Source organism: Ostrea edulis, chromosome 10 (assembly GCF_947568905.1).
Source record: "Ostrea edulis chromosome 10, xbOstEdul1.1, whole genome shotgun sequence".
NCBI classification, from domain to species: domain Eukaryota; kingdom Metazoa; phylum Mollusca; class Bivalvia; order Ostreida; family Ostreidae; genus Ostrea; species Ostrea edulis.
Window position 1 is genome coordinate 36,508,216 of NC_079173.1, and position 27,695 is coordinate 36,535,910.

At 33.8% G+C, this 27,695-nt stretch overlaps 1 protein-coding gene and 1 pseudogene across 1 annotated transcript; one reads left to right on the forward strand and one right to left on the reverse strand.

The window, feature by feature from the left end:
• Window positions 1-250: 250 nt before the first annotated feature.
• Window positions 251-27,000, reverse strand: LOC125665391 (uncharacterized). The gene is made up of 3 exons (XM_056151202.1): window positions 26,711-27,000; window positions 1,680-3,040; window positions 251-1,532 (listed from the first exon to the last, which is right to left on the reverse strand). Exons 2-3 carry the CDS (start codon window positions 2,838-2,840, stop codon window positions 1,260-1,262), a joined length of 1,434 nt encoding a protein of 477 aa, XP_056007177.1. The 5' UTR covers window positions 2,841-3,040; window positions 26,711-27,000; the 3' UTR covers window positions 251-1,259.
• On the forward strand, window positions 22,882-25,427 carry LOC125660473 (uncharacterized; annotated as a pseudogene).
• Window positions 27,001-27,695: the final 695 nt, after the last annotated feature.

Genomic DNA, 27,695 nt, shown 5'->3' on the forward strand with positions numbered 1-27,695 from the left:
TGTGCAAACGAACTCGGGCGGAAGTTGCCAATATAGAACTTAATTTTGAAATATAAAAAGAATCCCATCTCATAAGTGAAATAAATTCTAAATCCAACAATGGAACATTTAATTTTCTGTTCATCAATATTTCTTTAGAATTTCTTTTACCTCTTTTAACATGTCAGTTGTCTCTTTATTGATGTACAATGCAATTTTGTGCTGAAAATGTAGTACTTAGTACTTCAAGAAAGATGCAAAAGATATAAAAATCAATTAGACAATTTCAATTTGATTTTTATTTAGTTATTCAAACATGAAACATTCACACACATACGCACACGCACACACACACACACTGTATGTGATTTGTTAAAATTTTAGCTTTTAATAAATTGATAATTACAGCATTAATTGTCAAAAATGTAATAAAGGGCTTTAAATAAGCCATCTAACAATTTCATGAAATGCCAAACTTTACATGCTGATAAATATGATATTAGTTTTACTTGATACAGAACTGATTCCTTGCAAATATAGGATTGTAAATAAATATTGGCTAGAATCTACAATTATTCATATCCTAATATTTTTATTTACTCTTGATAGTTTAAATCATTTGCAGCATATAATGAATTATTGTATACATAAGTAATTATGAAGTATGATATGGTATTCAATTAATCATCATCATTTGGCACATTACATCTCTTCAAAGTTTAGACTTCCCCAACAGTGAATGTATATTATTTACAGTGAGTGTAGAACTCAACATTTTACATAACCTTACAAAATATGTTCAATAGGATCAAAGATTCAAAATCTATTCTTCAATTGCATCATTTTCACTGTCATCATCTGACTGGTCAAGAACAGAAGGAATGTCACTGGCATCAAGGACATGCTTGCTCCAATCACGCACTCCAATTGACTTGCTGTCCATTTCCTTGGATTTGCCAAGGTACCACAAAATGGCTGAGACATGGCTGCACATTCCAACCACTCTAGCTCCACATCGACACAAACAATACCATGACTCTACACAAACATCATTGTATTTAATCCATAAAGTGTACTTTTTCGAAGATATATGTCGACTTTGTATTCTTATACGAAGTAACTGTTCATCATCCTCATGAAACGTAATGACACTGTCATTTTCTATATGCTCTTGAATATAACTGGTTGATAGTCTAAGCTGGTAATGTTCCAATAGTCAGATTTCTTAACTGCTCATCATCAAGTGTAGGAAAATTATTTAGGTTTATCTCTGAAGCTGCTTACCAAGGAGCTGTTTTACGATGAAGGTTGTTCTGCTCTACATATTCCTTCAAAGTGTTGCCTTGCTTTGATAGATACAACATTTTTGCTGCTTGGGCTTCATCGTCATCTCTGCTTAAGCATGTATTCAACTCTGAGAAATACTTGTTACTTAAGACACACACAATTTTTACGTAATCACCAATATAAGGAATTTGGTTGGTTGGCAACGTGTGACCGAGATATTTCCACCTTTTGATTCTTGCATTCGAGGACTCCACTACCCAACGAATCTGTAAATCAAAGTAAAGTAATTTTACCTTATGGTATTTGACATGAATCTTTCTGTAAGCTTTATAACCTGTTATTAATATGCAAGTCATCAGATATACGTAAGCCACAAGCATGCATACAGTACACTATATACTCAAATTACTTACTTTGGTAACTAATCTGCTCATATTTGCATCTTCTGTGGACAACTGCTTCTGACCCTTTATCATCAATTTTGGCATTTCTGCTTGAATTCCCATATCCTCAAGAAGAGGAATAGCATCTCTAAATCCTCTGTCTACAACAAAAATATCCTCATCTTGAATCCAATGTTTGATGTCCTCCACATTTGTTTTGATTATATGTGTCAAAATTGAAGCATCATTGTTTCTGGGATCAGCAAGATAAGGTCCAAGAACAGAAACAAAATATCCAGATGTTGTTACAATTACCATAGGTTTCAACAAAGGTCTTCCCTTGTGCAAACTAAATGATCTCCTCTGGAAATGGAAGTTGGAACTCTTTTCAATATAAATGTATGTTCCGTCGAAAACCAATATTACCTCCTTTCCTGATGTTCCAAAGAGTGATGCTGCCAGAGGACGCGTATGGTCTTCAATTACCTTTTCACGAGTCACATGATGAAAACCCAGATTCTGTGGAACAAAATTTTCCATCATAGCTTGACGAATTGTTTTTACTGCTCTCCGTAGACTTGATTTTGTGAGGTTGAACAAAGTTGCCAGAAATCTATTTGAGAGTCCAGAGTGCAACTTGCAAAGAAAAACAGCCAAGGTAGTTCTGACACTTCTAGATGGAGTGTTTCTGATATGAGGTTGTATAGTCTTGTACAAATCCTGAAAGTTTTCTTTGTTCAGACCAGTTATAGAAATGTAGTCCTCATTGGTAAGATTTTCTTTGCTGTCAAAATGAAGTCGGTAGTTTTTGTTGACTTGGCAAAGATGACGAATTTTAGTAATGAGATCCAGCACAGAATGTCTATTGAGAAAAGTATGGTCTGTTGTTTTCAAATTTTGAAAGGATTCAGAAGTAAAAATTCCATCTTTTAAATGATTTGGACATCTGTTTCCTTCTGCAATCAGAATGTTTTGATTAACAAAAACAGATAGTCTACATTCTGAGGGCACAACAACTAACTTGGGTCCTGGTCTCTTACAAATGAAACAGTATGCATGACTCTTCACTGTTGATGAAATTGGTAGGGAAATAGATGGAGGACTCTTTGGAGTTTTTGTTGAAGATGAATGTAATGGTGCTGGTACTTGAAGGTCGTCATGACTCTCTGGAAGTTGTGATTTATGTTGCATATCAACATTTTTTGAACGTTCATTCCGATACTTGTGTCGGCATTTGTTGCATATGATAGAATACTTAGTAGTAGAAATCAGATACTTTTTCTCTAAATACTTGCAGATGTCCTTGTTGACCTTCCTCCTGTCCCTTGGTTAAACTCTTTTAGTACAGCATACACAGTTAAAATTGTTTCTCTCGCAACGAGGCAGTATTACTGTAAAAAATGTAAAGTCCTTTAAGTTTTCATTTACAAATTAAACTATTATGCATAACCACACCATAAGTTTTTCTTTCCCCATCCCCACACTCCTAATAGCAAGATATTTTTGTGAAATGCTATGCCTTTGGGTCAAATATCAATGTTTAGGTCACAAAGTCAAAGATCATGACACCAAAGGTCTTGTCACAAGAAATATTTATAATATAGTGTGAAAGCATTACCTTAAGTTATTCATGACATATTGCCTAGGTTTTCTTTAAGATAGGTCAAACCACTAAATCAACAGAATACATCTAAAGTACAATTTGCTAGATTGAAAAAAAAATGCGTGTTGCATTTGATCAATAATATCTATTCAAGAATTCAGCATATATAATGCATTTAAAATCAGAGGACATTTACAGCAATTCAAATACATCACAAATATGTACCACATTTATTTGTAGCACAGTTGAGAACATACAGTAATAACATGATCAAATATTATGAAATGTGAACTAATTCATATCTAGAACATCATTACATCAATGTCTGTGTTTGCCCAACTATCTATTTTGCATTGTTTATAGGAGTTATGAGATTGATCACTGTTTGTTATCTTCACCTTTCATTGAAGGCATTAACATACAAATAACAATTCATGTGATACTAGCTAGTGTAGTCTAGATGCAATTGTTTTGTCAGATCAGATAAAATGAATTATATATATCACAAAGCTGATAGAGTATATATCATACATATGAGTTGCGTCAAGCGAAAAGGGACCTTCGTGACGTTCATGGAAAAACGTCACAATCGATCAAAAAAGTAACGTTGTTGTACAGACGATAATTGCCGGGGGGAAAAAAACACGACACCGCTAAAAAGAGTTTTCAACAGAGATAATACCACAATTACTGGCATCCCATGGATCTACAGGTAAAGCATTAATTTTTTAATGACATGTAGTTTAAGATTTAAATTGTGTTACATTGTCCCCGTAAAACACAGTGTACGTTTATGCCTATATGGATCTACATAGGGCCTATATATTCTTGTACATAATCAAAATAAGTAAAATAACTTAAAAGTAACTGTGCATATATACAGAGCTTACTCCCATTAAAGAAATATTGTTCACAAAACTACATGTATGTCTATATATTGAAATATGTAAGACTTACTAGGTATATTGCTTACGATAATATTGTGATCTGATGTAAACAGACGACAACACTAACCAACGATGTCGGCACTGTTTTTTAGTGATAATAGTCGTAGAATAAGTATAATAATGGGTAAACATTCTCCTAATAAACGGATATATTTAAAGAACTATTGATTATGAACTTAATAGAAGCACTTGACAACAGTAAACAAAATGTTTATCCAAAGATTCTTTTTTTTTTCCCTGACAATACTGTATTAATTTTATTACGAAGTTATGTAACGTCGAAATGGTCAAATGGGAACGTTCTCGATTTCTGACACGAAGATCCAGGTTCAATTCCTCTGATGGGCAACATTTTTTCCTTCAAAATTGCGCTTTTTCTTCTTTTTTTTTTTAAATTGCAAATTCATTTTTTTCTTCAACATTATTATCTTTTATTTTCAAAGTTAATATAAACATTAAAGTATTTTCATAGGAATGATTATTTATAAGGTGTTGCTTTAGATATCGAATTAATTATTCTTTAAATAACGTTCAAGCAGTGATTTGTTTTTAATTGATTTTAAATGAACTGTAACATTGTTGAAGTTAAAGGCGCTTTAAAAATCCTAATAATGTATATTATATATTATTTCCAAATACTACTTTTTCAACACTTTACATGTACTTCTAAATATATAATTTTGCCTTTAAGAACAACTGATTTTTTAAAAATGTATTATACATGTAGCTAAAACTATGAAATCACAATAACATAAATTAATTGTCAAAAAGGTAGGCAGACTAAAAGAATAAATCGATTGTCCCTATACTAGTATATTTTGGTATCGATAAAAGATAAATAGATATTCAAAATTGATTTAAAAAGCCAAGAACAGTGCGACATTTAACTCTGGACACGACAAAAGTCCGGAGTTTCGCCAACCCTTTTATTAAGGATACAAATAAACCCTTTACAAAAAAAGATGGGATTTTATGTTCACAAGACATGCACCAACATTTACACTTGTAACTATTGTAGTTTTTAAGATATTTCACCTGAAATCAAAAAATCCCATGGGATTTTGGAGGGATTTTTAATCCCACTTGGGGGATTTTCACTCCTACCAAAAATCCCATGGGAGAAAAAATATAATTTCTCCCATAGGATTTTAACTCCCATATTTAAATTCAAAATGGGATACAATGTCCCATAGGAGGAAATGTCCCATAATGAACATGAAATGGCAGTGAATATCCTATTTGAGCATGAATGGGAATAAATATCCCAAATAAAACACAGGATGGGGACTTTTATCCCATGAATATAGTAATAAAGCAGAAAATTGTATCTTAAAGAGTGTTGTTTGTCATGATTCTTAAGAATGTACTTGCAAGCTAAGGAATGACATTAACTTTATATCTAGTAATTACATTCCTAAATTATGTAGACCTATACATGTGTTAATGGATAAATGTCTAAACAACATGAGAAATTAAATTATATTAGAGCTCTGCATTACTAAACTCTTTCCCATGCAATTTCAATTGTATACATATAACCCTATCACAAAAATATTAGAATAAAATTGAACGGTATTAAATTATGCAGTTAGAACACTAACTTATTTACATGCAGCTGTTCACATTCTCTATTTACAACCCTTTACAGGTCGTCAGGTGTGAATATTCACAGGAACCGGTATTTTTGTCTGTAATAATAATAGTAGGCCCTATGGTACCATCCCCAATGAAAAAAATAACCCAAAAGACTTCGCTTCAAAATAATTCGAAAATTCTGCTTTTATCGTCCCACCCCAATTGTCATTCTGATTCAGTAATCCCAGTGCTTTTATTAGGGGTGTGTGGTATATACCCCTACTCTTATCATTATGTACAGGCTAAATTACCGGTTCCTCTGATATGTTGTGGAATTTTGGAATAGCCTAGCTTACAGTTACAATTTGTTTACAATATATTAAAATTAGTGTTAATTAAGTGCTTACGGTGAAATCTGCTACTGCTAGATGATGCTAAGTTGTTTCGTGAACCGAATCAGACATCTCCAACAAGATTCTCGAAGATTTAACAACACAAGAATCATTTTACAAAATGCATGCTTCGGTCCATCATTCTCCCTCTGACAATCACATTCATTCTGAAGTCAAACTACTGTCTCCTATACCTGAAGCGTCAAAAAGACTTTGACAGGTAAATACGAATAAACGGTTAACAGACATCTCGACCCTAAGAAAGTTCAGTCCTGGATGTTCTAGTCCAAAAAGAAGTATGATCCAATCTTATGCATTCATTTATTACATTTCCGGTTGAGCAACACCCAAATCCTCTAGAGACATTGTTTACAGTTATATGACATTACCTAAATGTGTGACACAATATTAATCCACCCCTGCTCAAAGGGGTATAAGCACCGAGCATAGACCTAAATGTTGCAGCCCTTCACTGGCAATGGTGACGTCTCCATACAAGTGAAAAATTCTCAAACAGGACGTTTACGTTTTTTTTGTTTGTTTGTTCACAGCCAAAATTTTAACCTTCTGGATGCAGGAATAAAAGCAATATTTTAGCCTTCATTCTGTGTTATGTAAACAAAGACTGGAGTCTTTTTATGTTTACATTTAAGGTGGCTCACTACACCGGGAAATAGTTTCTCAAATCAGTACAAATAGATTTAATATTTTAAAAAAGATCTGATGATATACAATAAGTGTGTATGCCAAAAACAGCAAAAAATGCAAATTTGGATAAAAACATGATTTTCAAAAATATTATTTCAACACATGAACAAAAGACTGGTGGATTTGAGCTCAAGATCTGTAGTTCACCAGCCCAATGCTCTCTCTCTCTCTCTCTCTCTCTCTCTCTCTCTCTCTCTCTCTCGCCCAATGCTTTATTAATTAACCACTTAGCTATGGTGTTATAGACGAATAAATCGATCAATACAAATACTTTCCCAAAACATTTAAATCGCCATCTTGTAACATAGTGTCATAAAGCTTTAGTGTAGTGAGTACCTTAACAAACCAGTGAAATGTTTAATTTTGTAATTGAATTTTCAAAGCATCTTTACTTTTGCACATGCAATTTTACAAAGATTATTCAATAAAGGGTAAAAAAAAAAACAACACTTAAAATACTTGTTTTTGATCCACTGTAGATTTTAGGAAAATATTAGATTCCTGGGTCAGAGAAATCTAGACATCATTAAATGATAATGAAGTATTGTATATAAAAAAAAATAAAAATTCAAGACTCTGCAATATGTTTGCAACTAGGAGAAATGGTCACAAGCTATTTTACACCCGCATCCCTCTTGGATCGAACCACTATAACTTTTAGGATAACAATAAATCCTCTCCCAACAATGTGCACATCTGCAAATGGCAATGAAGCATTGTACAAAGTTTCAAGTTTATCAGATAATCCATACAGGAGGAGAAGCATTTTAATGCACAATTTAAGACTTTGTGACAGACAGACTTACAGATATGGACAGAAAATACAAAAACCATATAATTATATGAAATGATTTTGCATGTAAAAAGTACATGAAGTGCACAATTATGATTTAAATGTAATTATCATTTTTATTAGGAATTTAGATGTCTCCTCTTTTTGCAAACAATTACACATCTATATATGAAGATGACATATATAGTGAGCATATAAAACACTCCTACCAAAAATGTAAACAAATATGTGCAATGCAAGTTTGAAAAATATGTATGTCTTAAAAAGTGATTGACTAGATATCAGGAAGCAAGCAAGCTCACTCCATGTTACTGTGCTACAACTAACTGAAATTCACTACATTATCCAAAATCCACCCAAAAAGAACCAAAACCTACCAACACTAAATACCAATATATATCCATGTGAGGTCAAGGTTTCAGGAGTGAAACAATGTGTTTTTTAAACTTTAAAATCATTATGTTTTACTTTTGTAGGATATTCATAATGTTGAAATTGATTTAAAGCAATCAATTTTCAATTGGAGATACAAGGTACATGTATGCACATAAATGTACCACCCTGAATCTCATATCATACCTTATTATAGCTGGCAAAATTATGAAATGAAATTTAATGTCACCACAGAATTTATAATTTCCGTTTCTTTCTCTCAATTCACATGGAGACCTCCTTTTTTAGAGTCTTATTTTCTTTTACTTGAATGTTCTAAATTGAAATCTAAGGAATGATAATCTTGGAAGAAAAATCTACATGAAAATATTTTCTACTTTGAGAAACAAAATGACAAACATAACTGTTTTAAATGTAAGTAAGAAATAGAAAAATAATTCAATTTAATGCACTTACATATGTAATTGAAAGAAAATTCCTTTGAGTACATGATTTTAGAATGAAAATAAGATTGATTAATATTCAATAAAGTATTTCAATTTCTTCAAAACTTCGATCTTCAGATGATTTTCCATCCATTGACACCCCAAATGTATGATCACACACATTTAGCAGGAACATATGTTCCTCAAATCTCCTTCACATAACACTTGACTACTTTTGAAATGCAATTTAAGTCTTTTTAGAAATTAACAAAGATGAGTGTACAGATTCATACCCTAGCTGTTGATGATTGCTAAAACTGATCACTACTCAAAACTCTGAAACAAATCTTTATGGATTTTTTTGTATTTCACACACACACGCACACATACACGTACATGCATACACACATCAAAAATATCAACAAGACACTGACCTTAACTAAATACCTGAGTTATTTAGTTAAAAGTATTACTAACCTCAATATGAATGAAATCTATATAATACAGTAACTTTTCTTGCTCTAGGCATGCATTTATATGCTAAATTCTAATATTCAGTAGAAGTATAATACATGTATAAGGTGTAATTCATTCCCCCAAAAGCGTCTATACTGATGAAACATTTTACAATTATAAACTTGATATACACTTTTAACACTATTTGGATCTGACCTTGAATCAGAACCCTGGAGTTGCAAGTGTCACAATTTTTGTACATCTTTCTGTTTTTCTTGACAATGCATCCATCATTTATAATATTCTAGTGTCAACAAAATTAAAGAAGGATTCTTTTAAATCATAAAGACATGTAATTACTATGACCATTTTTGGTTCCATCTATTTTAAAGCTAGTATCAAAACCTTTAGATTCTAACATGTATATATAAACTGTGTTTTTAATTATCAAATACCAAAAAAAAAAACCACCCAAAAAACCAACCAACTTTTAGCCATTAGTGTTTTATTTTGATAATTTAATTTACAGATACATGTATAAGTTGTCATAATGTCATTTAATTCTATTTTATTGTTGCATTCCTCTTCTTGCCCTTGTAAAGCACAATCTCATTAAAATAAGATCTTTGATCCGCTCCGTTATTGTTATAAATAAGATCTTTGATCCTCTCCATAACAATAACGGAGCGGATCAAAGATCTTATTGAAACGACATAACAATAACGGAGCGGATCAAAGATCTTATTTTAATCAGATTGTGTAAAGCACCTTAGAGTAATAAACTGTTTTATATAAGGCTGCATGTATATAAATTTTATTATTATTATCACTGATAGAGGTCATGAAATTTACAATTACCTGTTCCTTCTTTACCTAAAAGTATCAATAGCATTAAAGAAGATGTTATCTAAATTTAAATGTTTTACACATAAACACTATATATCAAGTTTGGTTCCTCCTGGAGTCAGAATTTCTACCCTAGGAATCATGATATTTTCAAGCTTGATGTTTTGTTTACTGTCACAACAGAAGCTGACCACTAGCAATAGGTCACATGAGAGAATCAATTGACCTAAAAATATATTAATTAACATGATTGAAATGTTTTAATCTTTATATCCATGATAAGATATTCTTTATATATTTTATATTGAATTCAATTGGTACTAATTGACCTCTTTATTTTCAAAATAATTGGAATTATGTCTATATACACACATGTGAGAGTTGGCCTCCATGTGTCCAATGAAGAAATTATGAATAATGGAATGACAACTTAATGATTGTCTAATGCTTACAGGGATGGATCCAGGAATTTTTGAGAGGGGAATTTTACCATTAATTTTGGTTATCAAGGGAGGGGGTCCACCCTCAAAATGTGTTATTTTTACTTTATTTTAGCAAAATTTCCTGAACCAGCACCCCCTCTGGATCCACCACTAGGTTATCATTTACTCCTTCATTCTTGATTACAAACCTAAGGACAATAAATTGTAATTTCACATTTTTTTTTAATTTGACAATATTTCATTATCACACAACAGCAAAATTATGAAAGCATATACATGTATGTACAATAATAGCAAATTGATTGTTCTGACATATCATTTGATATACATATATATTCATAAGAAAATTTGAACTATCATGCATATTATAGATTATCAGTCATCAAGTTTTTTGTTGTGTTTTTTTTTTTTCAAAGTAATTTCACATTTTGAATCTTGCTTATTAATTGATATGTTGATATGGAATCAAATGACATGCATGCACGCAGAAGCTATGTGAAAAATGTCAGATCTTGTGTAGCAATTTGTAAACCCAATGATTACAAAGCCTATTAGTATTCTATATCAGTAAAAGAAAATCCTATTTTAATTCATATTTTGCAATAGATATGATAAAAGGAATAAGCATTTAATAATAATTATCAAAATCTATAGTATAAAATTGAAAAACAATCTCATAAAAATATAACATATATTTTACACATGCATTTTTGTAAACATTACAAAAGGAACAGATTTCCCCCCTGAATTTATATAAAAATCAGTATTATGTCCTGTGACATTTTGTTATTATGCTTTAATAAACTTCTAATATTGACTTTGTCCTTGCATGGTCATTTTGTCCATTTTTTTTTTATATCTGTACCCAGGTTTTGTCTGGTGAATTTTACCCCAACTAATCCCTTTGTGTATAATACACATGGGATGTTCTTTACAGCTCAGCAAGCCCCTGACTTTGTTTCTCATTGTTCCTTATCTACAATTACTGGGTGAATGACTTTGTGAGGTTGTAATTTGCCATCTAATACTTTTATAAGCATTTCATATCATGATCAACATATCATGCTATTTCAGTCAATATTATAAATAATTCATTTGATACATAATATGTAATATTGTAGGCTTATATGGTGATATTTGGAAAATAATGGCAAAGCAATTCTCAGCTTGAACATTGAAAATTATGTTGCAATATACATCACCCAATACAAAGACAAAGGATACATTTTAATTTTTACGTTTAAATTCATATGAAATATTGTGAAATTCATAATCATGTGAATGCAATAGCTGCAGAACTGTAGCTCTCTGAGAAAATATTAATTGGTACAGATCTGTCCCAATATTTTCTCAGAGAGCTACAATTTTGCAGTTAGTGAATGTGGTTAACTTATACTACCATTAAGATATGTAATCTCATTCTAATATTTGTTTAATTTGTACCTTTTTCATATTGTACAACAAAGTATAATTTAATGCACATTAATCCTCGGATTATAATAATTTTTTTAAATTATTTTTTTTAGGCTTAATTTTTTTTAAATTTATTTGTACAAATAGAAATTAAGTGCATCATAATATATACTTTTAAAGGTAAGATGTACAATTGATATATAATCACTCATACCAACCATTCATACTCCACTCAAACATTTCAAAACTATGGATTATAAATTTTGATTAGTGCAAAATTTGTTAATTTCTATAAGGTCATCTCAAATCTTTTAAAATCATTTTAGTGACTTTTTGGGGGAAAACACCTGAAACACTTTTAAAGCCAATTTAAATGGTCCAGGTCAAGCATATTTTGCTTTTAGGCCAAATCTTTGTAAGATCATTTGTGCACTTTGACAATTATTTCTAAATATTCGGGCTAGTATAATGAAGAAGTATGGATGTTTCAATTTTCATTAACATTTAATACCAAAACCATATCTCCTTTGCTTGACCAAAAAAGCCCCCCCCCCCCCTCCACACACACACAGTGAGGTCTAGATCCGCCACTGTTTAATCTGTGATTTTGGGGCGAAGTTGGATCAATTTCATTTTATAAACAAGTCCAGTGGTACGATGGATTTTTCATTTTCAAGACAAATTAATAGAAATATAAATTGTTAGCCAGTAAAAAGAAGTAATGATTTAAATCAGATACTTGAAACAGTGTTGATGTTAACAGGGACCTATATACTAGTTAGTATATAGGTCCCTGATGTTAACTTATGAAATTCTCATATTGTATACAAGATATTATCCAACTAACAGATAGACTTTTGCAATTATATCTTATGCATTATGAACTGTAGCTAAACAATATCACTATTAAAATCTGATGTCCATTTCCATGTAGTTGGGAATCAATTAATCTTTCCTGGTTCCGATTTTGATTTAATTTTTATTTTGTGAATATAAATCAATATTTGTCTAATCACAGGAACCGGTAATTTTGTTTGTAATGATAATAATGAGAGTCTATACGATACCACCCCCCCACCCCCGTGTTTTTATTAGGAGGTGGTATTGAATACACCCGTAAATACAGGGCCGTAAATTACATGGAGGTGGAAGAGGCAGCTGCCTCCTCCAACTTTTGAGCCAAAAAAAATTAAAATTTAAAGTTCATTAGAATTTATGTTGTTTCCAATAACTAAGAACATGATACCTCCCTTAAAAAGCATTCCAAATCTTTCTTTTAGAATGAGTTAGTCAAGTAACATTTTAGAAGGCCCTAGAATCAAGGATTTTGCACGAAACGTGTTCAGTGTGCACAAAATGTGCTCAGCGTCTGGGGGCCTCGGCGGCCCCCAGACCCCCGCCTAATTTCCTGCCTCCTCCAAATTGAAGGTTAATTTACGGCCCTGAAATATCATTACAGACAAAATGGTAATATATTTACAAGTGCACTTTACGTATTGTTCTCCACGGGCAAGGGCACAGGCACCGGAAGTATGGATACATGTATTTAGAGATTGGCCTTCTACTGGTATATAATAAAATGAATTTTATTATACCGGTAGAAGGCCAATCTCTATACCGGTAGAAGGACAATCTCTAAAGCTTACAAAAAAAAAAAAACGTGAAACGATTACATGAATCGAAGAGGGATGAAATAGACTACGAATTCATACACTTCAGAGAAATTATTCCCATAAAAAAAATATGAAAAAAAGTTGAGGGGGGGGGTAGTAATATCCATATTTAAGGTGCCTGTGGGCAAGGGCGCATCCAGGAATTGTTTAAAGGATGAGCGGATTGCGACCCAAGTTTGTGCCTATTCCGCCCCGGCCCCAAAGAGGGGTGAATATCGCAAACTGGTAAAATGACCAGTTTTGTTTAAAACTATGGAAGTAAAGTGGAGTGACTACAACCCTCTCGATCCGCCACTGATGAACAAGAACTACATTACGGGGATTAGGAAGCACAGGGTTCATTTAGAATAATTGTAATCTTTAAGGAAATCTTCGTGGAGCACATTATCGCAAATAGTTGCTGAAATTGAACCTTACCATAATTCCGCCGGCGAGGATTGCAGCTATTTTCACTTTCACATCGCAGGAGGTGCGTTTGATGAGCTATCAACTTATACAGACAGTATCTCCTCATATCTACATGTACAGGGGCGGATCCAGGAATTGTGGTTACGGGGCGCCACTTTATGAGGCAGTGGGTCCATGGCGAAGCCCTGGTTGGGGCCCAGGGGGCGAAGCCCCCGGAAACTCCTGGCTTTTACAAATTTTATGGGGCTTGAAATATTTCTCCTATTTAGTCATTTGTACTACATGTATTTTCTATCAATTTAATAAGGTGAAATTAATAAAATGACCCAAATTTTAAGGTTTTGGGGGGGGGGTATTAAGTTCTCCCAATAAAGTAATTAAAAAAAATTAAAAGATTTTGTCATTTATTTCTCCGCCTACGCCCCCTCTAAATCTGCCACTGATGTATATTGCAATAATCTACCAGAATATACTGACACCTTATAGGTGATACTTCATTAGTACAAATGGACACCACCACCACCACCATCCCTCCAAAGGGAGGGGGTGAGACTAACAACGAAAGGGGAAAAACACATTCCGCAAATTATAATATACATGTAACAGGCTGTCTTTGCATTTAGTCCGAGTGTTTTCAGTTATCTTTTTAAAAATTCTATATATTGATTGCAACACAAACATCCTATTATAATTACATGGCGATGATAAAGTCTCAGTAAGTTTCCACAAAGCTGAAAATTGGTATACACCATATTGTACAAACTGATACAGAACTAAAATATTGCGGAAACTTATCAAAACTTTGCGGTAGACTATCAGTATAGCAATGTGCATACTAAAACAGAACAGTTTCTGCAAACCGAAATTTGCGCAAACTTGATCAGCTTTCAGCAAATTGTCGTTGCGGAAACTACTTGAAAACAACGTAGATATATCAAGTTTCAGCAGGACACACCAAGTTTTTGCAGGGAGAAAGCTATCAAGATGAAAAATGAGTGCGGAAACTTGACGAAAACCACTTGTACACCTAAGTCTATGTAGTGAAATTTGTATTTTTCATCCATTTGTAAATTCCATGTTTTTAATGAAAAGAACTTATAATAATTGACATTAGTAAATACTATGTAATATTGCAGGTAAATTTTGTAGGGTATATAAGCGAGTGGGGGGGGGGGGGGGGGATTCAGACCAGCTTTTAGTGTTAGGAATTTGTGTTACTCTGAAGTGAAGTCCCAGTTGGTTATTAAAATGCACGTACATAGATCTATACATTTCCATACACCTATATTCAGTGCAATCCCCCCCCCCCTAAAATTTTCAAATTTAAGGTAAATCGCGGTATCTTGTTTAGAAAAATGTACTAAATGATAAAAGAAGCAATAATTTCTTCCACTCCCGGAGAAATAAATGACAAAATCTTTTGATTTCTTGCATTACTTTATTGGGAGAACTTAATTTTGTTCTAAAACCCATAAAATTTGAGTCATTTTATTAATTTCACAAATGACTAAATAGAAGACATATTTCAAGCCCTGTAAAATCCCGGAGCTTCCAGGGGCTTCGCCCCCCTGAACTCCACCAGCGCTTTGCTCTGGATCCACTGTGGGCCTCAAGGCGGCCCCCAGACCCCCTGCCTCATAAAGTGGCGCCCCCTCCCTGTAACCGCATTTCCTGGACCCACCCCTAATATTACGAAGTTCATACAGCCAGAATCATCGAAGCTTAGACTGGGTATTTTGAATTGAAGATTTCCAAAACGCAGTTTGACAAATAAAAACGGGTGTGTAATGCTCTAGTATGAAATTATATTGGAAAAGAAGAATCTACACACGTGCACATGCGCATGCCTTTCTGCTGTCTGACTGGCTCTATCCTTCAGACTCTCGCGTTATAATCTAGGGGATAATTGAATTATCTCTCAAGATCCATGCAAATGGCCACATTCAAGTAATAGACAATTGTGTAGTATTACATGAATTTACATTTGTTGATTTTAAAGCAAGATAACCATGAATTATGTATTGTATTCAGAGGCGGGTGCAATATTTCAGTTTGGGGCCCGGAGAAATTGCTGGGTGGGTGGGTCTAAAGACCGCCTTTAGACCTCAGTAAGTCCAGGACAAAGTCCTGGGTGGTTCCAGGGGACAATGCCTATGAAAGCTCCCGCTTTTTTCTCTCTTCTTTTTATTGCAAAAACTAGCACCAGTACTCTCTAAAGTATTTTGATTGCATATCTTTATTCTTAAAAGCTGTATATTTGGCATGCGCATATTTAATATACATTAATGAAAAAAAAGTATAAAACTATATCGCATTAAAAGTGTACAAATTAAGTTTACTTAGTTCATTCCCAACATTGGGTGCATGATCTTTAGTTCCTTAGAATGTATTAAGTACTAGAGACACACGTTACATGGATATGAAAACAGACTCAGATTTGATTGATAGGATATTGTTTAAGTTTCCTCTCGAGAATTTTTCACTCATATGAAGACGTCACCATTACCGGTGAAGGGCTGAAAACATAGGCCTATGCTCGGTGCTTACGGCCTTTGAGCATGGAGGGAATTTATCGTGCCACAGAAGTTGAGACAGTGGGCCTCGGTTTTTGCGTTCTCATCCGAAGGACTGTCCCATTGGGTCGTCTCTTACGACAGGCAAGGAGTACTGAGGACCTATTCTACCCGGTGTTGTAAAGCATAAGATTCTCCCCCGCATAGACTTTCCCTCCGTAAAAACGGGCCCGGGATAGACATTCCCCCCGGAAAGATGGGCCTGGAATAGAATTTCCCCTTACGAAGAATTAACCCGGGTCCAACCCAACCCCCCTTGGAAAAACCGTCCCAAAAAAGAAATTCCCCCTAAATGACAGTACACCCCCATTCTTACATTTTAGCTATGTATCTGTTTCCATTTCTATTACTAGAATTCTCTTGCTTATTTAGACCCAGTAATTCTTCTGATTATTTTTGTGTGTGTGTATCGTGAACAATCATCATCTTATGATTTTTTATAAAAAGGAAATTGCTCAAATCGTGTAATGGTATATCAAAATTCATTCAGACATCTTAAAAGTCTTTATCGTTATTTACTAGTATCTAACATTTGAATTAGTAAAGTTGGGAAGAACTTAAATGATTTTTTTAATTTAAATAAACGAGAAAATTTAATAACTTTTATTTATACAGTTCATCTATTTTACTTTTCAAATATTTTAATTATACATCTTATAGTCGATTTTTTACGAAAAATCCTACTTATATTGACCATCGTTAAAGTCTTTTGGTAAGCATATTGTATTTACAATATGCATTTCAAAGTTTTCAGCGTGTAAATCCAACTTTATCATGTCAACAACAAAAAATATTCGTTTGTTTTATGAATATCGTAATATTAATGAGCGCATATCTATTTCCTTAAACTATTATAACAAATGAAATCCGGAAACAGGGGGGGGGGGGGGTTCTATATATACCAGGGTGATTTTTCCGCCAAAGGGGAGACTCTTTACTGACTTTGTACATAGGGGGAAATTATATGCTGGGGCGCAATTCCGGGCCCGTTTTTCCGGGGGGGGGGGGGGGGGTCTATGATACAACACCGGATCCCCACGGGATAAAACATATCTGATATACATATTACATGTAAAAGCCCTACATTAACTGGATACTGGATATTGGACTACAGGGGCTTTGCAATTGAGGACTAACCAAATCACGGTTAGGGTGGTTCGGGAGGGGTTGTCCCCCTCCCTTACGGGAGAAAATATTGAAGCAGAGCAATTTCAAGCACATTAAATTCTTATCTTTGAAATGATGGGGGGGGGGGGGTGCGATCTCCACACCCCTTAATTCCGCAAGTGAGACTGTTAGTTAACTCTATGGTAAAATTTAGAAGATATAAAACAGAAAGAATTTTGATACAAGTAAAAAGTTTCATATATTTTTGGAAAATTATCTAGATGTGCAATATTTAGGATTAAGCTCAATAAAAATCCGAAGTATGTAACATTTGATAAGGGTAATTTTCGCATGGGGCGCCTCTATGCCGGCTTGATTAGATCGCGTCGTATACGTACATTTAATGACAGAGTGAAATTTCAGTGTTTTTATTGAAGAAAATATGTGGTTGTCATAGACAAAAAACTCCGCACTTTTATCGTGTCCAGAGTTAAATGTCGCACTTTTAAAGGTATTTTGTTGATTAGGAATATGCATTGATTGATCACTATTTTACGATCAAGTGTTGCATCTATATATTTTGGAAAATGAACTATACGTGATGGCTGGTCGAGGGGTTGGGGAAAGGGTGGGTGCTTTGATCAGTCCGCTACTAAAGTTTTCCTAGTAATGAAGACAGTATTAGTTCTTCATTGTAAAATCTATTTCCAATATCAACCGTAACTATTTCAACTCCAGTAAAGCTTCCACCAAAAATTACAACAAACAACAAATCATCAATACATAAATGTTCGAGATTATGTCTCTAGGTAGTGTCAAAAATAACAACGAAATCTTTCTTTGGAAGCGGAAGACCATAATGATAACAGAGATAACAATGAGGTCTTCAGTTGGAAGCGGAGGACCTGAATTACAGTAATCAAAAAACCCATATATACTAGACTAGATAGGTTAGGGTCAATGACTTATGATCTCGTATCTGACGAAGCGTAACGTGTAGAATTTAATAGGGTAGTTTGTTAATTGGGAATACAAAATGACTGACTAGTGGGACCACTATTTTTTTTAATTTTATTATTATTATTTAAGTAGTGTCAAGAACAACGGAATCTTCCGTTGGAAACGGAAGACCTTAATGATATCTTATTCAGGTTTCCATTTGGGAGCAGAAGACCTTAATTACAAGACTTGTTCGGTTAGGGTCAATCTGTTATGTTGTCGTGTCTGACGAAGCGTAACGACTAGGATTTAAAAGGATAGTTTGTTAATTGAGAATACACAATGACTGACCAGTTGGGCCACTATATTTTTTTTTTTTTATATCCGTGTGATTATTTCCTGTACATATAGTATTGAAATTGTACATTGTATAGAATATCAGGGACTAAGTAGAGTGATTGATCAGTATTTTCCGTTCAAGTGCCATTTCTATCTGGTCAAAACGAGCCTTTTGTCAATTTTGGACAATAAATCCTGCAGGAGGAGGGATGGCTTCTGCTCCTCCGCCGCTAAAGTTTTTTTTTTTTAATTTCAAAATATTCAAAAATAAACACGATTATCTATTCTAAATATTTAAATTATTCAAAATGTTAACGTTGTCTATTTCAACTTCCAATATAGTTAGGAAGCTAAGTGAATAACGCTGAATATTACCGCAGATATCCATTGACTTCATTTACCTAATTATTATAGATCAACACAATTATATTTATACATTTACTTAAAAAAGTGGCGGATCCAGGGGGTTAAATTGCAATATGAATACTTTACTTTTGAAGAAGAAGAAAATAGAAAACCCAAGCAAATAGAAACTCCAAATAAACAATGAAACATACTAGTAAAGATCACAGGAATTTATCACGTACAAAATCAGTATCTAGGTAGTATTAGTGGGTTAGTGTCTGACGAAGCGTAACGGTCAGGACTCAATGGTGAAGTTCGTTAATTGGAATTACACAATGACTGACCAGTGCTTTACGTTCAAGGGTAAAAATGGGCCACTTGTCAATTCTAGAAATTGAATTGTGCGAGGGAGAGGGGGATGTTCGCTCTCAGTCATCCACCACTAAAGTTAATAAACAGCATATGATGAATTCCTTAACATGTATATATGTAAAGTATTCAAAATGTTAACATTATATCTACTTGTATTTTAACTTCCAATAATGTTACAATGATAGATGAGTACCGCTGTTATAGGCATCACCAAAATTATCTAGCTAGTGGCGGATCCAGAGGGGTAAGAAGTAGGCATAAAATCGTGATAACAGTACTTTGCTTTTGGAATAATGATAAATAAACCCTGACAAGACAGCCCTGATATATATATAAATGTCTGTGATCATAGAAATGTATCACATAAAAAATCGATGACTAAGTGGAATAACAATTAATTGTCAATGATAACAGGTTTTCATTGCGAAGCAGACCTTAATTACAATAAACAAGTACATCCATACATACAAGACTAGTTCGGATATGTTGTCATGTCTGACGAACCGTAACGAGTAGGATTTAAAAGGGTAGTTTGTTAATTGGGAATACACAATGACTGACCAGTGTCCCCACTACATTTTTTTTTTTATTTCCGAACTAAACATCGTGTGACTGTTTATACCATACAGATATGAAATATTCAAATTGTACATTGTAGAATACCAGGGACTAAGTAGAGTTACAATGGGAGTAGTTTTTTTAATTGGAAGTACACAATGACTGACCAATATTTTCCGTTTGAAAGTGCCATTTCTATCTGGTCAAAACGAGCCTTTTGTCAATTTTGGACCATAAATCCTGCAGGAAGAGGGATGGCTTCCGCTCCTCCGCCTCTAAAGTTGTTTTTCTAATTTCAAAATATTAAAAAATAATCCTCGTATGATTATGTATCCTAGATATTTAAAGTATTCGAAATGTTAACGTTGTTTATTTCAACTTTCAATATAGTTAGGAAGCTAATATTAAGTGAATAACGCTAAATATTACCGCAGATATCCATTGAATTCATTTACCTAATTAGTAGATCAACACAATACGTCTACCTAATAACTGGCGGTTACAGGGGGTTAAACTGCAATATCAATACTTTGCTCTTGAAGAAGAAGAAGAAGGGGGAAAAACCAAACAAATAAAAACTCCAAATAAGCAATGAAACATACGAGTAAAGATCATAGGAATCTATCACCTACAAAATCAACTCACGACTAAGTAGTGTCAGTGGCAACATAACGGTCTGTATTCAATGATGAAGTTTGTTTATTAGAAATACACAATGACTGACCAGTGTTTTACGTTCAAGGGTAATGTCTATCTGGTCAAAATGGGCTGCTTGTCAATATTAGAAATTGAATTGTGCGAAGTAGGGGTGGGGTGTTGTTCTCGGTTATCCACCACTAAAGTTAATAAACATCATAACATTATATGATGAAGGCATGCCTTCATCATATGATATATATATATATATATATAGTATTCAAAATGTTTACATTATATCTACATTTATTTTAACTTTCAATAAGTTAGAATGATAGGTGAGTACATGTACGTACCGCTGACCATTAAGTGGCTGGGGAAATAATCAGTATTATGCATGAGGGATGGGAATGGGACGGGGGATCCGCCCATTCGCCACTGGAGTTATAATTTGAAAAATAAACATCGTATAGTTAAATTCTTTTGCGTATACAAGGTATTCAAAATATTAACGTCATCTATTTTATCATCCAATGAAATTAAAATGATAAGTGAAGACTGTTGTAACCACACAACTTGTGTAACTAATTAGTGGCGGATCTCGGGGTTAATACATTTGTAAGTAGACCTAAAAATTTGCGATAACATTGCTTTGCTTTATAAGTAAAAAAGTCTACAATATTCATAAAACATTGATACACAAATGTCGTAAATCATAGAAGTTTATCACAATAAAATCGCTCGAGATGTTTAGAACACTTAGAGCCGAACTTCCCTAGAGTCGAGACGTCTGTTAACCGTTTATTCTGACACGCCTGTCAAAGTCTTTTCGACGCTTAAGGTAATGGTAGCAATCGGAGAAAGTACTTTGACTTGAGAATGAATACGATTGTAGAAGGGAGGGAAAGATGGACCGAAGCATGCATTTTGTAAAACGATTCTTGTGTTGTTAAATAATCGAGAATCTTATTTGAGATGTCTGATTCGGTTCACTAAACAACTTAGCATCACCTAGCAGAGTTCATCTTTCACCGTAAGCACTTAACACTAATTTTAGAATATGTAAACAAGTTGTAAGTTAGGCCTATTCCGTAATTCAACAACATATCACAGGAACTGGTAATTTAATATGTAGTAATAATACTGCTACCCTTTATAAAACCACAAGGATGGTGGGTGACGATAATTTTAAGAACTATTTTGAAACGAAGTTTTGAGTGAAGTATCAGCCCTTGTAGCCCCCCCCCCCCCTCTCCCCCCCAATAGCAGCTGATTAGGGGATGGTACGGTATATGGTATACCCACACTATTATTAATACACTGACAAATTACCGGTTCCTGTGAACATATTTTAACACCTGACGACATATGAAGGGTTGTGAATAGTGAATGTGAGCAACTGCATGTGAATGCACGGGCAATGGAAGTTGATGTAAATAGATACATGTAGTATGTGCATGTATATATATTTATACATGCACATACTATATATTTACATTAACTTAAAGTGCCCGTGTGTGAATGAGTATTTCATAGTGTTCTTGTCTGCTTGTTGCAATAATATAGTCCCGTCCAATTTTATATGGAGATTTTTGTGCAAGGTTATATGTATACAATTAAAATTGCATGGGGAAAAGTTTAGTAATGCAGAGCTCTAATATCCTTTATTATCTCTCATGTTTTTTAGACATTTATTCACAAACACATAGGCCGACACATAAGAGTTTATAATTACTATATATATTTAAAAATTAATGTCATGCCTTGGCTTTTAAGTATATTTTAAGAATCATGACAAACAACACTTTTTAAGATACAATTTTCTGTTTTATTGTTATATTCATGGAATAAAAATCCCATCCTGTGCTTTATTTTGGGATATCTATTCCCATTCATGCTCAAATAGGATATTTACTGCCATTTCATGTTCATTATGGGACATTTCCTCCTATGGGACATTGTATCCCATAATAAGTTTAAATATGGGAGTTAAAATCCTATGGGAGAAATTATATTTTTTCTCCCACAGGATTTTTGGTGGGAGTGAAAATCCCCCAAGTGGGATTAAAAATCCCTCCAAAATCCCATGGGATTTTTTGATTTCAGGTGAAATATCTTAAAAACTACAATAGTTACAAGTGTAAATGTTGGTGCATGTCTTGTGAACATAAAATCCCATCTTTTTTTGTAAAGGGTTTATTTGTATCCTTAATAAAAGGGTTGGCGAAACTCCGGACTTTTGTCGTGTCCAGAGTTAAATGTCGCACTGTTCAATATACTTTAACCACTACAAACATTAATTTTGTATTTACACCCACCCATTAAATAAAGAATATGACCCTATTGCTGTCTTTTAACACCAATACTAATTTGATATCCATACTTTTCACTTTACAGGATCTAGGACACTTAGACGATGAGTATTTCCCCCATAGGCCCACAAGATTATCGAAATACAATCCTGGGTTAGATGTCTCCGACGGTGATGTAAGCGATGATGGCAGTGATGATGAAATCAACACAGGCTTTGATCGACAAGAAACTATCAGAAACAAAGTCGATATGTTTGGAAGAAACTGTTTCACCGACAACAACGAAGAAAGTCAAAGTGAAGGTGAGGAGGACACTGCTTGTAATGGATACAACGATCTTCAAAGTTTAAAGCAGAACACTACTACAGCCTGTTCTTGTGGTAAAAACTGTTTGAAAAATATCGGTGTAGAAGAGATACAGAACTCAATATTGACCACAAAGGAACTCACTAGGGATGAAAAGGACATGTTTATAATGGGAAGACTGATGTGTACTGGATTTGGTAGCAATACCCAACGTGGGAAAGAGAGGAAAAGGAAGAAATACGCATACTATTTCCAAAATCAAGAAATTTGTAAAGGTTCCTTTCTTTTCGCCTACGGAGTTGGATCAAAGTATGTGAAAAATCTAGTTTCCCACATGAATGAAAATGGATATGTTCCACGGACACACAAAAACAAGAACAGACGCCCATCAAATGCTTTCAATTTCGATGATCTTAAGAACGCAATCGACTACATCTAGAATTACGCTGAAGAATTTGGACTTCCACAGCCAACGGTGAAAAACAAAAGCATCCCCATCACATATTTACCTTCATCGGGCAGCAAAACTACACTCCATTCTTTGTATTCTACATCATGTGTCGAGTTGGGTAAAAGAAAAGTGGGACTCACAACCTTCAAACTTTTGTGGAAAGACTGTTGTCCTCATATTAAATATATGACACCCCGATCTGACATATGCCCTATATGTGAGGATTGTAGAGCAAGAATTTCAACGGCGGTTGGGTTAGTTGAGAAGCAAGAGGACCTGCGCATTTTCACAGAACACTTGTCAAAGGTTGAGATGGAACGACAGGTAAATGATAAGTTTTGTTCAATACATATTTATTGAAGGATTGTGCCATTTTAAAATCAAATCAGAATTTACGTTTATTAAACACCTATTAGCTCTTATTTTATTTATTGAATTATTTCAGGTATATAATGATGCAGTGACGAAAGCAAGAGATGAATTTAGTACATTCGCAAGACCAGCGGGATTACTTCCTCCATGCTCAACAAATCTTCAACATGTCCACTACACCTTCGACTTTTCTCAAGCGCTTTCCATTCCACATCATGCCAGACAGGAGGGACCACTTTATTTCTTGACACCAAGAAAGGTGCAGCTTTTTGGAGTTGCCTTAGAGGGATGTTACCAGCAGGTGAATTATATAGTTGATGAAGACCAGGGAATGGGAGAAAACGGGGCTGGCGTCAAAGGTTCAAACGGTGTTATTTCTATGCTACATCACTGCCTTACAACATTTGGATCTGGAGAAAAAGAATGCATTATCCATTGTGATAATTGTGCAGGTACGTTAACATTTGAATACGTTGTAGTGTATGCATTTTTTGTATTTTGCTCACCTTCAACTATACATCATGATTTTGTGTATTTTTTCTCTATAAATACTCGTACATGTATTTATAGAGGTAACTATTCTTCTAGGTGAGAATAAAAACAGATACGTACTGGGGTATCTGTCGTGGCGGACACTGTTAGGCCTACACAAGGATATTACCCTTTCAACGCAGGTGCCCTATCATGGGCGTTGTCTGGTGGATGCTGGATTTGCCAACATCAAGCGTTTGTACCACAGGACTGATGTTGATAGTTTATCCGGTTTAGTGGATGTCATAAACAGAAGTGCCAAGTCAAACAGATCGGTGACATATCTAAATGATGCGGGGGAACACAACTGGGAATGGTTTGATTGGAAGACATTTATATCCCAGTACTTTGGCCCAGTAAGAGGCATACGGAAAATGCACCATTTTAGATTTTCTTCGTCATTTCCTGGTAAGTTTAGAAATAAAATCCCCAGTCATTTTGCAAACTAACTGTATATCAGCGCACGAGATACAAATTCAGGTAGGACTTTCTTATCATTGGCTGCAAGAATATATTTTACAAATGTCTAAATATATTTATTTCTTTTTCCAGGAAAGATGTACGTCAGAGAAAGGGCTGATCAGGTAGAGACCGAAATTGTATTATTGAAGTCTGCTGTTATACCTGAAGACCTGACAGCTAATACCGTGATGCCGGATATTGTACCACCAGGAGGGATTTCTCCAGAGAGACAGAAATACCTCTATCGTATGGTCAGACCATTTGTCAGGGATCCTTATAAAGAGCTGACTTGTCCGAATCACGAGGAATAATCACACCATAATTTGGCCTATTATTGAAACTTTATGTCATTATTGGAATGAAGTATAGATGCTCTAACATCATAAAAGAGCTTACATGTACATACTTCTTTGTTGTTGCTTCTACACACATTTTGACCCTTGACTGCATCAATAGCTCTTATAATAAGGCATCATCAGAATTATATGTCATGTATTCTAAACTGAAACCACGTAACGTTATTTGACGTTACGCTAATGACGTCAAAACACAGAACAATTCACTTTGCTTCTATGGCAGTTTTTATGCAATTATTTTTTAGAAAAGAAGTGAAAATTGATACACAAATAATCAGGAGGACTTGTTCTTTAAGAAAAACTAAAAAAGTGAATTTCCAAAATTTTGTTCCGAAGGTCCCTTTTCGCTTGATGCAACTCATATATATATATATATATATATATATATATATATATATACTACATTAAGATATAATATATTTATATACTATATATATAATATTTTAAGTCAAAACATTCATAAAAGGGTTGATGACCTGAATTCCTGGGATAACCCATAAAGATATACAAATTTTATTTTCAAAGGGGTCCTTATTATGTGGAGGTAATAACTCCTATCAAAATGACTTGATAGTATTCAAAAGCTTAATTAATTATAATTTAGTTATTCGAGAAAGATTTCAGCAGAGTGATAGAAAAATATCTTCAGGTACACTGTACGTTAATGTCTGATTAACAAAAGTTCTAGTTACATTTCATTGGTTTGAATGACAAAATGAAACAGAGTCTTAATTTCTTATTGTAATTGAATGAGTACCGATACATTCTTCGATGGAAGCATTTCTTTGCTCGACAATATCTGTGTACATGATTTATTTTAATTCTGCTGTTTCACTCTTTGACATTGAAATTGGGAAAACATCCATCTGAACCTTAAATTCCCTAAAGGTTACTCTATATCTACTATGGAAGTTTAAATCAAAACGTACAACTCTGTTCTGAGCTACCTGAAGTTTATTTACAGTTTCTTAGTTAATGCTAGATATCTAACAATGGAAGCATACATGTACATGTATGTAAGTGCATTGCACAGTGATAACGTTTTAATATTTTCAAGACGTTTATATCAAAGACTAAACGTGTATATAACACTTAAGGTACATTCATTTTGATTATATGTTTCATGTTTTTCATGGTACTGTTCAACCCCGAAACGTGATCAGTTGTCAAATTGATAACGGTAACATCAGTTCGTACGAATATCACACGTTCGGCTACTGTGCACAACGTGTATAAAACAGTTTAAAACTACATGGTAAATGTTCTCAATACAATATCAGAACTGAAATTATCCGATATGATATCAAAAAGATCTAAGAATACTTACGTGAAGCTTGGAAAAAGTATCTGTCATCTTCCGACATCGAATGAGAAAGCAGACGTCTGACGTCACGACAATGTTTTGATTCATAGTCAATTCGGGTTTTATACACTTTCGGTCCTTGTCGTTCGTTAAGTTTATAGGATCATTTGAGGATGAATATTAAAAAATTCCAAAGATACAACAATAAAATATTCAAAATGTCAAAACAAAAACGTAATGTAATTGCAATGTAAAAGACTTTAAATGATGGTACATATGCACAAGGGAGGCGAATCAAGTTGCAACCGAAAACTATTTTTAGACAAGGGAATTTTCCTTGCTTAAAAATAAACACTGACCTGTAACGAATATTTCATTTCATAAATATCTATATATTACATATTTTATAATGATTCACATACTAAAATCGATCATGACAACCGTAAAATTAAATTTTTTCACCCCAACCCATCATAAAGGTAATATTTAGCAGTAATCCGAAATATTGTATTTTAAAAAATAAAAATAGTGCTCCTAGCTCGCCCTAAAATATTTTTGCAATCATGAGCAGTTGAAAAGATGTAGATTAAAAAAGTACTTCAGATATCTAGGGCGAGATGAAATCAGTGTGGGGAAAACTTTGAAAATTATTAGTTTTTGGTGAAAAAATACTGAAAATACGGAACCATATCCGGTTCTAGTATGTTTACAGCTTCAGGTGTGCTTCTATTTTTAAAATCTAACATGATTTTTTAAACCCTGGATTCTGATACGTATCTGTGACACCAATACTCTTATTCAACATTTACTTTAATTTTTACATATTTTAAGGGCCATATTTTGGTGTTTGTGAATCAGGTTCTTTATTCAGAAAACCTCTACATGAGAAGTAAAAATATCTTGCTGTGGCTCTTAATTCGACATTTAGATATATTGTTTAGGTTTTATCTACTAACAATAACTTCCATTCATATGTCGGTTCGATATCTCCCTGCGTCCTCGAAATAAA